General features: G+C 40.1%; 1 protein-coding gene across 5 annotated transcripts in view; it reads right to left on the reverse strand.

The window, feature by feature from the left end:
• FUT8 (fucosyltransferase 8) overlaps positions 1–12487 on the reverse strand; it is a 176086-nt gene that overhangs the window by 17523 nt on the left and 146076 nt on the right. For all 5 annotated transcript variants that reach the window (XM_075927433.1, XM_075927431.1, XM_075927429.1 and 2 more), the window contains one exon: positions 42–288. In XM_075927433.1, coding sequence (XP_075783548.1) covers positions 42–288 — 247 coding nt within the window. The remainder of the gene's footprint in view (positions 1–41; positions 289–12487) is intronic.

The raw sequence follows: 12487 nt of genomic DNA on the forward strand, positions 1-12487 counted from the left end.
CACATTCAATTTCTGGGCTAACAGGAAAAAAAATCTCCTACCCTATAACTGGATGTTTGAAACCGAGTTTCCTTGTTGCTTCTTCAATTTCCTTTTCTAGCCATGGTTGCGGACGAATCAAATATTTGACAAACTGCGAGACCCACCACACCGCAGGATCTCCATGGACACGAATTAGTCTATCAGCAAGATCTTCTGGGATAGCCAATGGCAAATAAGGTGGCCGTGGATGCAAGCTGTCAACGATGGGAAGTTCTACAACCTGAACATTCTTATCATTTGCTTCACCTGTATCAGAATACATAATAGGATGAGCCAAGTATTTCAGTTCAATAATCTAAATTATGTGATGTATGAGAATATGTAACATTTCAGATGGATCACCAAAACAGGATTTTCAATTTGTTAACATTAAGGCTAATGAAACCCCTTTATTTTTGTTGAAAATTTATTTATAATAATGGATTAATTTTATACAATTGTCTGTGTCTCTAACAACCTATACCATCAGAATGTCCCTTCATTGGAATTAGATGGTTTTAAACCAATAAATCCTCTTAAAATATCACTACTGAGCTTCTAGGTCTACTTGGACATGTCTTACAATTCCAGATAATCAGACTGAAGTTGAGTGTTTAAAAATAAATCAAGAATATTATTTCACACTGCAAGAACTGGATGGCAGAAAAATGCAACCATAAATTTCTGCAGTGTTTCAATATGGGGCAGTTTTAAGTGTAGTCGCTTATCAAACTTTTCCATATACAGTAAAAGCTCTGATATCCAGCTCTCAATTAACCAGAAAGTTCAATTTACCAGCATTTTTTAAATCTCCCAATAAAAATCTTCAGTCCACTAGTGGGGACTAGTATACTGCCCAACATGTTATGCAATTGTATATTCTGCATTCTACTTCTATGCAAAAGTGGCAGAAGACAAACAAGCAAGCTGAAATCAGGGATTTTTTTTCCCAAAAAAGCAGCTTCCAGGGTGTCATAAGGTCATTACAGATTTGGCCCAGTCTCCTACATCTACAAGTAGAAGATTTAAATGACATTACTCGGGTCCCTCACTCAAATAAGTTTTGTTTTTCTTCATTTATATTATTGTTCTCAAGTAGGGTTGGGGATGCAGGCTACCCTGGGGACACAAGACTACTCCAGCCCTCTCTCATCAGAGCATGTTGGGGACTGATGAGATGTGCCTGTCCATACCCACCGAAGCAGTTACAGCCAGGAGATGGGTGCATGTCCCCCAGCTAGGGACACACAAACGCACATACAAACTCTCTGAAATATATAGTAGATAATTGGCCCTTTCTCCACCTCTGTCCTCTGCTGGCCCAATGGGGTTATAGCTGTCCTGGTCCCCATCTCTGGCCTCTTGCTGCCCCTCCATCAAGATTCTACAGTATAACTGTCCCTTCTACCAGACCTCTCCCTTTCCATTGTATGAGAAACAATCAATCAAATTCCAGGCACCTTCCATTATCCTGGCACAACCAAACCCATACCTTGATTTAAAGCTGCAGACTCAATTTGGTGGCTCTAGCTCTTATCGTTTAGAAGTTCTCGAACAAACTGACTCACAGGCAGACAGACAAAAAGACAGATGCACATTTCTAAAATCAATCAAGTTGATAACTCATGTTGATAATAATGACCTAAGACACTAGAAGACCCTGAAGTGCCTTCTGAATCATCAAAGAAAGATTAAATTATGTTCAATAGAGTTTTAGGAGTAACTGTAATTTCAGTGATTTGGGTGTATGTCATGAACTGCCCACAGTAATAAATAGTGTTATAAGATAAACTCATGTATAGAAAACTTAACCAATATACAACTAAGAGCTTCAAGAAACCAACCACTCTGCAGTGCAGCAGTACTACTGGATTGATAAGTACCTGTATTCTATTGTATTCATTTTATTGTATGCCAATTCTTTGAAAATTGGTATTCCATTGGTAAAAGTATAACACACAGTTAACTAGGCTATCCAATTAACTAGTACCCTCATAGCCCCAATATGCTGGACAACAGAGCTTTTACTGTATTATTATTTAATATTTATATTTCAGTAGAACCCAGAAGCTCCTGGCATGATAAAAATAGTCTGTTGAGCTAGTTGCTGTACAGAGGAAGACACAGATTTTAGCCTGAAGAGCTTATGATTTATAATGAGCAGTATGCCTGGCATAGGAGAGAGGGAGACAATCAAAAGCACATTGTATACATATGCATGCATTTGCCCGGTTTTAAATATTAATTATAACAATTGGTTTCTGCACACATTGGGATGCACTATTAACAGTTAAAAGCCACGGCAAAGAAATCTTTCAGATCTGGGGTCCCATTATTATGACAAGACTCTAATTCTATTAACTATACCTTTAGATTAACTTCTCAGATAAGAATAAAAATGTCCATATTGCTGGTTTTCCCAGAACTCATTTCACATGCTGAACATAAGCAATGACAATCAGATAGAAGCATCAGAACACATTACTATACATTTTCATTTTTAAAACCCAAAAGATTTAGATATGCATTTCTAGTAGGTTGATCAATTCACAGAAGATGTCATAGTCTGCAATGGGTGTCAGTGCAACACGGAGCTGATCCCTGGACCACTACAGAAAGAATGCATGATGAGTGGCTCTGAGGATAAGTGTGTTTTCAATGTAAGCTATCAGAAACAAACCTGGTAAAAATACTTTTGCTGTACTATGAATGGACTATTCTATGAAGGTTTGGAAGTTAAAAACGATCAGAAAATAATTGTTAACTTTCAAGAAGGCTAATTGGCAGACAAAATCTATTTGGTGTATGTAAGCATAATGAATCTATCTTATTCAGTAAAAGGGGGAATCAGAAAATTCCCTCGGTTGAAACTGTTCAGTGTGTATGTACAATTCATTTCAGTACATTTGTAAAACAAAGCCCATGAAACATGACATTTATTGCATGATTAAAAGGCAAGCTTCAAGAATTTCTTCACTGATATTGAAGAGCACATCAAAGCTGGCAGTCAAGGTCAGGACTAACACCAATACACTCAGTGAGTTGTAGAACTTTAATCAGAAGCTGGTTGGTTAAGGTGAAATTATTTTCAATTAATGTTTTCTGGAAAGAAACCTACAATTTATGTCGATGCAAATAATTATTACTTATTTAATTTAGAGTTGTACCTGTATGTTTTTTGGAATTTGAGCCTCATGCTGCATAGAACCACATTTTAACATGTATCTGATAAAGTTATCAGTTCAAAAACTGAAAATAAAATAAAACACTAATGGGTTGCTAAACTGGGAGCATCTTAATAGTGTAGTTAGAGTGATTAAGCTAAATTAGCCAATTGTCCCAGTGTAGATGCAGTTATACCACTATAATTGAGCCTATTCTTACATAACTTATGCCAATTCAATGCCATTATAAATCAATGTTTCACCCTCATCTGGAATACTGTGTTCAGTACTGGTCACCACATTTCTAAGAGAATTTTACAGAAGTAAAGGGAGTTCAGAAATGGGCTCTCATATGAAGAAAGACTGAAAAGACTGATATGTTTACATTACAGATCAATAACAGTTCACTATTATAAAATATACAAAATATTGAATTTTGAATGATAAACTGAAAGGAGGAAATACTTTCTCCTTATAACAAAATTAGACTGTGGAAAAAAAATGGTTACCAACTTTTTGTAACTTGTTCTTCAAGATGTGTTGCTCATGTCCATACATAGCTGTCAGAAGGTTTTTCCCCTAGCAGTACCTGGTCAGCTGTGGAGACTCCTGGAGTGGTGCTGTATCTAGTCCACTGCTGATCATCTCCCTGCTCAGTTTCTTCTTGCTGGAAGACTCCAACAGAGGGTGGATCTTGAACTAGACATGAGCCACACATCTTGAGAACAACAGTTACAAAAGGCAGGTTACTGTTTCTTCTTCTTTGAGTAAATGCTCATGTTAGTTCCAAGCAGGAGACTCTCAAGCAGTTATCTGAGGGAGTCTGAGATCACTAAGCTGCAGACTGAAGCATTGTTCTTTCGAATTCAGCATCATCTCTGGTATGCTGACACATGGTGTAGTGAGGGAAGGACGGGACTGTTCCCCACTAACAAGAGAAACTACTTACATTATCTAAATAATAAATAATTAACTATCAATTATTTACAAGAAAATCAGCTAATGCTAGGGAAGACTTTTGCCTGAGATAAGAGAAGGAAAGTTCTAATCACCATCACCACTAACGGTAAGAAGGATCTGGGGGAGGGGGGAGGAATGGTAGTGGACTATATATAGCACCATAACAGTGCCACTTCAGGGGGCTCAACAGCTGACCAATGGGTACTGCTACGGGAGAAACCTTCCGAGGACTATGCATGTGGTGCACACATACTCGGAATCAACATGAACAATCCCTCAAACTCATTGTAATAGTAATTTTTTAAAAAAATGTAAAAGGCTATGAAACCTCCTGCTTCAATCTCTATTGAAGTTAGGTGACTAACAAAAGTGTGTTATCCTCAAAACAGTGCTGAAGTTTATTTTTAAAGTGGTGCAGCCTTATACAGGCACTCTGCAGAGCAGTTAATTGCTCCTGAAAATATGCTATAGTTTTCAAACTTATAGCTTTCTGGTGTACCAATAGTTGAGCACAATAGCCTTCGCATATTCTAACACCATTGGTAGTAAGCTCTCTCTAACATTTCCCATTAGTCTTCTCTGAGTGGTCTTAAAACAAAAATGCCATCAGGGAGCCCATTCGTGTAGTAGTGCAGAAGCAGCACTTCAAGGATAAGAGAGGGAGAACTACAAGATGTGTCCACAATCATGAATTTCTGCCCATTTTCCAGGGAATTTGATTCCTTCTTTCCTCATTTCTTCCTGATAAAAATCATTTTGGCTTTATTTTCAATATACAGGGCTCGACAAATGAGCTCACCTGCAGCAAGTAGATTTTATCAGCTGGCGAGTGCAGGGGCGGAATGGCCCAGTGGGCGGTTGTGACGGGCTGGCCAAAGGCCGCACTACGGGTGGCGTGGCCCCATCTGATCCGCCGGCCAAGCAGAGGAGCGGAGCGCTGCCAGGAAGGGGAAACACAGTGATTCTCAGTGCTGGGCTGCCTGTGTGCAGCTCCAGCGCGAGGAGGCAGGGCATGAGCCAGAGGGTGGGATGCTGGCAGACGCCAGGATGCTGGTGTGACATGGTCCCGTTGATTTTAAAGGGCCGCGGCAGCTCAGCTCTGGCTGCGTGGCCCCGGAAGCTGGCTGCGGCACAGCCAGGCCACGCCCCACCGGCTCCAGTCCTGCCGTGGCCCCAACCACCTCGCCGGTGAGAGACCGCTCCCAGTCGACCATCCAGTTCGCTGTACACGCCCCACACCCCTTTGTCTCCACGCCGCCCATTCCCCACGCCGCCCCTGCTCCCCTGTACCCCTGATCCCCTGCTCTCCATCTTCTCTGCGACTCTCTGGCTCTGCACTGGGCTGCACCCTGCTCCCTCCAATCCCTGACCCCCCCCAGCTCTGTGCTGCCCATTCCCTGCACTGCCCCTAGACCCCGATCCCTCTGCCCCTCCTGTTCCCCGCGTCCCATTCCCTGTGCCTCCAGCGCTCCCCGCGTCCCTCTGGCTCTGTGCCTCCCATTCCCCGCGCCACCCCGGTACCACCCCCCCCCCACTGTTCCCTGCACCCCTCTGGCTCTGTGCTGTCCTTGCACCCTGTTTCCCCTGTGGGTCAGGAGTGATGGGGTGCTTGTCCATAGGGAGGGGCTGGACAGGGCAAATAGATTCTTCTGGTGCAATATGTGCAAAGTTATATCTTCTGAGAATGCCACTGATTCTGAGTTATGTGGAGGGCCAGAGCCCAAAGATGGATCTTACCCTAGTTCAGGGCTACTCAACTTTGGAAGCCCTGGGGCCACAATGATACTCAGCACATGCCGAGGGCCACAACTTAAGTGTGGTTGCATATACATGCAAATATATATGCAAATAGCTTATTTCACAGTGACAGGCATGAATACATAGCACTTCCCACAATGCCCCAGCGCTCCCGGCACCTCCTCCCTGGGGGCTAGAAACACCAACACCCTGTACCTGTCTGTTTCAACTAGCCTGTCCGCTTGCATCTTTCAATGCCCACCCACCTGGGGGTCACTGTTGTGCAGCATGTTCCCAGTGGAGGCCATGTTCAAAGGATCCTACCCGCAGGCCACGTGCTGAGCCACCACATAAACCCAAACTGTATTGCGGGCCACAAACAAATGGGCATGTGGTCCATAGGCCACGTGTTGAGTAGCCTTGCGCTAGAAAATTCACATTTCAGCCAAGCCAATGGGCAGCCAAAGCCTTTTCAAAAGATTGAGCCAATTGTTTGCTGATATAAATTGGTGTATCTCCAACTAAGTCAATGGAGTTGTATCAGTTTACACTAGAAGAGAATTTGATTAATAAGTTGTTTGTATTTGAATGGACGTATAACTGGCAAATTGAATTCTTAAAAATTTACAGTATTACAATACATTACAGAAACCAAAATAATCTGTAAAGAAGCTTGCAAAATCAATTAAGTATGCAAATAAGGTTTGGGATCCAGCTAAAACCAGGCAGTTATACAATTAATTCTACATAAGCCTTGAAAGAAAATGTTACAGAGAAGAAATATCTAAATAAAACATTATTTGCAATCTATAATGCCTTGTGAGAGCATGATTCGGACAGATCTTTAGCATGTGAAACTGCCATTTGTATTTATGAAAGTAACAATTGCTCAGAAGTCCCCCGTTCTATTAAAAAGGAATGTATGAAAAAAAAAACCAACAGATTTTTGAATCTGTGTAAGGATAACCATTCAAAAACTGAAACAATTATTTCCTGTCCTAATAGATGGCAACTATTGAGTAAAACAAACTGACGACATGACAATTTCAACAGCAGCATACTTTCATAAATATTTGCTCAACACTCAATATATCACATCCTAATACAGAAATAAATTCTTGTAAGAGAACTCTTATAGCTTCATTACCTTATTAGACTATTAGGGAAACAAAGAGAACTCCACAGAGTAGGCACAGGAAATAATCCATATGATTGCAATTTGGACATTAAAAAAGCACTGTCAATATGCTTGATTATATATAAAAAGTAGGAGAGAGTGCCTCTGCCCAGAGCAGTTGTTAAACTAATTCAGAGCTAGATTAAATAGTTCAGATTATAGCATAATACATGATAAAGGTGGTCTCATGATGCCACTGTCCCTTATTTTATTCTCTTATTCATGCCCCAGGGAAGATACTGGCCCAGACATGTCCTGGTAGGCTTTGGTAAGTCACAGAGTTGCATCCTTTGTTACCACTAAAGAACTGTGGGAATCTCCCAGACACACAACATATTTCAGTATGAACCATATATCTGAACATCATAATTCCATCTATAATACACATTTTGACAGAACAATGAGTTTGAACAGATGAAATGCATGCTTTCTATGAAATATAACAATCATATACCTGAAACGAACACGGAGGTTACAGGGTTATACTTTGAGGTACTGTATCATACAGTGCCTTATATACTCTTGATGGTTTGGAAGAACAGAAATGATTTGAGAGAGTGTGGGTAATCTAAAAATCAATAAAAGATGATTTGTCACCTTTTCTAGTATCAGAGGGGTAGCCGTGTTAGTCTGGATCTGCAAAAGCGACAAGAAGTCCTGTGGCACCTTATAGACTAACAGATGTATTGGAGCATAAGCTTTCATGGGCAAAGATCCTCTTTGCTAGATGCATGTCGTGGAAATTTCCAGAGGCAGGTATAAATATGCAGGCCAGGTGATTGTCACCTTTTGCAACCATTGTTTTTCAGGATATGTTGCTCATATCTATTCCAATTAAGTGTGCGTGTGCTGTGTACGCAGTTGTTGGAAAGTTTTACCCTAGCGACTACCATTGAGTCCCCTTGGAGTGACACCAGTGCAGAGCACTGTATATGACCCTGCTGACCTGATTGCCCCTTAATTCTTTCTTGCTGGCTTCTCCAATAAAGGGGAAGAGGGTGGCTATGAATAGGTATGAGCAATTACAAAAAGTTTATAACTTTTGTTCTTTGAGTGCTCGTTCGTATCTATTCCAATTAGGTGATTCACAAGCCTTACACAGGAGGAGGAGTCAGAATCAATAAGTTGCTGACCTGAGCACCACAGTGCCAAAGGCCGCACCCTGTCTGAATTATTGAATAATGACATGGCATGACATGAAGATATGCACTGAAAATCATGTCACAGATCTCTTGGAGGGGTACATAATTCAGGAAAGCAGTCGAGGAGGCCTACACCCATATGGAACGCGCCACTTTTCACAAGAGGTATAGAAGGGACAATGTGGCCAGAGCTCAACTGGAGGTCCCATGAGCAGTACAAGGACTAAGATGAGATCCCACGTAGGGGCAGAGCACTGGACCAGTGAGTGGGTAGAGTATGTCCATACCTTTAAGGAAGAGCCAGAAATGGAAGACAGAGCAAACTGTTTTTCTGGATGGAAAGCAGAAATGGCCACCAGGTGTACCTTTAGTGATGAAGTTGCCAAATCTTGTTACTTTAGAGACAAAAAGGCACTTGAGCACCTGGGGGTTAGAGTTCCTGAGTAGCAGGCCCCTAGCACAATAGACCTTGAAGCAGAATAAGTCAAGACACTTAAGTGTCCCTTCCCTTCTTTATTCTTGGTTCTGGACTTCCAACACTCTGGTCACCTGAAGAATTGGGCTGTGCCCACGAAAGCTCATGATACCATCTACATGTTTTGATAGTCTTTAAAGTGCTACTAAACTATTTGTTGTTTTTAAAATTTTTCTCTAACACGGGTAGACTTTCAGTAAGGAACACAAATTTTTAAACACTGTGACCAATCTACAGAACATTTTATGAGAAAAACTATACAAGTCATCTTCCTACCTCCTAGCCTAACCCATTCTATCACTAACAGAATCAAAAATTAACTTCTAATGAACACTAATCCTGTAACAAGAACAGCTTCAACATAATTCCTCATATCTATTAATGGGACATCAGTAGTCCACGTAGGCCTAAATAAATAGCAATAATGCAGACTTCACATTCATTACAGCTTGACAGAGCATAAAGATTTATTTCATGCTGAATTTATTAAAATACAAATGGATTCAGTCCAGGTGTCACAATGCTAGATTTCAGGTGACATTGTGAGTTTTGTGTCAGGAGATGATAAGAATATATTTAAAATGTTAATAAAGTAAAACCAAAAGCCCAAAGGCAAACATACTATTGCATAAAACTGACAAATCCTAACTAACTACAAGAAAGCTGAATTTCCTGTGATTATGACAGAATTATATTTCTGAAATAAATATAATTAAACTGCATAGTTAATTGATTTTAACTCGGATAGAAATATGACATTATACTTGCTGAGAGAAATGAGCAGCCATTATTAATACATTTTGTATATGTAAAATTTTTCTGAAGCAAATTCTGTACAGAAAAAGACCAAAAAATGACCGGAGGAATAGAATAGCTTCCAGATAAGGAGAGATTAAAAAGTCTATGACTGTTCAGTTTAGAAAAGGAAAGACTGAGAGGAAATATGATAAAAGTTCTATAAAACCATGAATGGTGTGAAAAAAGTAAATAAGGAAGTGTTATTTACCCCTTCATGTAATACAAGAATTAGGGATCACCAAAGTAAATTAGTAGGCATTAAGTTCAAAACAAACAAAAGGAAATAATTGTTCACCTAATGCAAAGTCAACCTATGGAAATTGTTGCCAGGAGATGTTATAAAACCCAAAACTATAACTGGATTAAATAAAGAATTAGATAAGTCCATGGAGGATAGCTCCATCAATAGATAGTCATCAAGGACATGCATCCATTCTCTGGGTGTTCTTACATTTCTGACTGCCACATATTGGAACTGGATGATCACTTGATATATTGCCCTGTTCTTTTCGTGCCCTCTGAAATATCAGGTGCTGTCCACCGTCGGAAGACAGAATATTGAGCTAGAATTGACACTGGTTTCACCTAGTATGGCCATTTTTATATTTTTACTTGTTCTCATTCAAGATGCTCCTCAAGACTCATTTTTACATATGAACATAAGAATGGCCGTACTGGGTCAGACCAAAGGTCCATGTAACCCAGTAGCCTGTCTGCCGACAGTGGCTAACACCAAGTGCCCTGGAGGGGGTGGACCGAAGACAGTGATCAAGCAATTTGTCTCGTGCCATCCATCTCCAGCCTCTGACAAACTGAGGCCAGGAACACCATTCCTACCCCCTGGCTAATAACCTTTTATGGACCTAACCTCCATGACTTTATCTAGCCTCTTTTTAAACAGTGATGCCCAAAATAAAATGCAAGCTAAAAAATGGTTAGGCATGTGGCCAGCAGGAATATGTCTATCATTAACATTTTCATTGTTTATATTTTAAAACTAAACAAAAAGGTTAAATGACTTTAAACTATCTCATCATGTATACAGCTAATCTATATAACTTTATGCACCCAACTTGGTCACCCTCATTCTTCCTGCCCTATATTATTCTGTTATTCCATCTTGTTTTGTCTTTTCTTATATTTAAGTTATAAATTTTTCAGGGCACAAAATATCCCTTATTATACTATTTGTCTATATAATGCATGACACAAAGGAGCCTCTGTAAGCTACTATATACAGATTTTTTTTAAATATCTGTCTATCTGGCCTGGTTCTAATGTTTCTGTTATATTTCTGTAGTTCTAAAAATGGAACCAAATTGTAAAATTATTACAATGAATCACCTTAGAGACTAACAAATATATAGTCTCATGAACTTTCATGGGCAAAACCCATTTCTTCATAAATATAAATATAAATAATATAATGATGTTATATAAATAATGAGCTTTCATGGGCAAAACACATCTGGAGAAGTGGGTTTTGCCCATGAAAGTTCATGATCCTATATATTTGTTAGTTTCTAAGGAGCCACAAGACTACACATTTTTAAAATTACAAACTATCATTAGGGTGTCTCCCATTTCAAAATAAAATAGTGGAACATGGGAATTCCTTATTTTCTCCCACTAAAGATCATCTTCCATTTTTATAGTAATTTTTATTTATCTTCCATTTTTATTAATAGCAGGCACATCACTGACACAAAAGGAAGCTAAGACAACTTGGCCCTAGAAATTTCATGCAGTTTAAGATGTAAGTCAATATTCTACATCTGATCTTAAAAGAACCACTAAGTTTCCACATTTCCTCCAGTCTATCCATTATAATTTAGGTCAAGGGAGAGTGAAGTACCACTGCTACTTGGTAATGATTCACCTTTATTGTTACACAACCTCCTCTAATGACACCTCAATCTGGGACAATTCTTCAGATTTGTCACTTAAAAAGAATGGCTCAGGTTTGGGAATCTCCCCAATATCCTCAGCTGTAAAGACAGAAGCAAATAATTCATTTAGTTTTCTCTGCAATGACTATCATCTTTGAGTGCTGCTTTAGTGTCTCGATTGTCCAAGGGACCCACTAGCTGTTTAGCAGGCTTCATGCTTCTGATGTACTTAAACATTTTGCTATTACTTTTTGAGTTTTTGGCTAGCTGCTCTTCAAACTCCTTTTTGACTTTTCTTATTATATTTTTACACTTAATTTGACAAAGTTTATGCTCCTTTCTATTTTCTTCACTAGGATTTCACTTCCACTTTTTAAAAGATGTCTTTTTATTGGTCACTGCTTCTTTTACCTGGTTAAGCCAAAATGGCACTCTTTTGGTTTTTACTGTGTTTTTAATTTAGGGCATACATTTAAGTTGGGCCTCTATTATGGTGTCGCTGAAATTACTCGCCTTATGTAGTAACAATGGTCCTTCAAGAGGTCCCATGGGTGCTCCACTGTAGGTGTTGGGCTCATCCCAATGCCGCAGATCAGAGTCTCTAACAGCAGTAGTCAGGTGGACCGCACATGCACCGTCAGTGTCTCGCAACATTCACGCCCTTTCTCTCGTGCGCACAGTCTGGCTCCCACCAGTTCCTCTCATCTGCCCAACTATCTGAAACATGACAATTACCGAGAAAGAGAGACTCCAAGGTAGGCGGGTAGTGGAGTACCCATAGGGACACACATCTCAAAAAACCATCCTTACTGCATAAGGTAACTTTGTGTTTTTCTTCAAGTGATATCCCCGTGGGTGCTCCACTGTAGGTGACTTTGTAGCAGTGGTCCAGAGCCCTTGGATGGTGGGTCTTGGAGTCATGGTCTAATGGCTGTGGAAAACACAGAGGCCACTGCTGAATCTGTGGCCCAATGGTGTAGTATAGCGTAATACTTCATAAAGGTGCCATTTGAAGACCACGTGGCTGAGCAGCAAATGTCCAAAAGAGGAACTTCCTTCAGGAACACTATGGATGTGGATATGGCTCTGGTGGAATATGCCCTAAGTGTTGTCAGAAGTGGTTT

Source organism: Pelodiscus sinensis, chromosome 4 (assembly GCF_049634645.1).
Source record: "Pelodiscus sinensis isolate JC-2024 chromosome 4, ASM4963464v1, whole genome shotgun sequence".
NCBI lineage: Eukaryota > Metazoa > Chordata > Testudines > Trionychidae > Pelodiscus > Pelodiscus sinensis.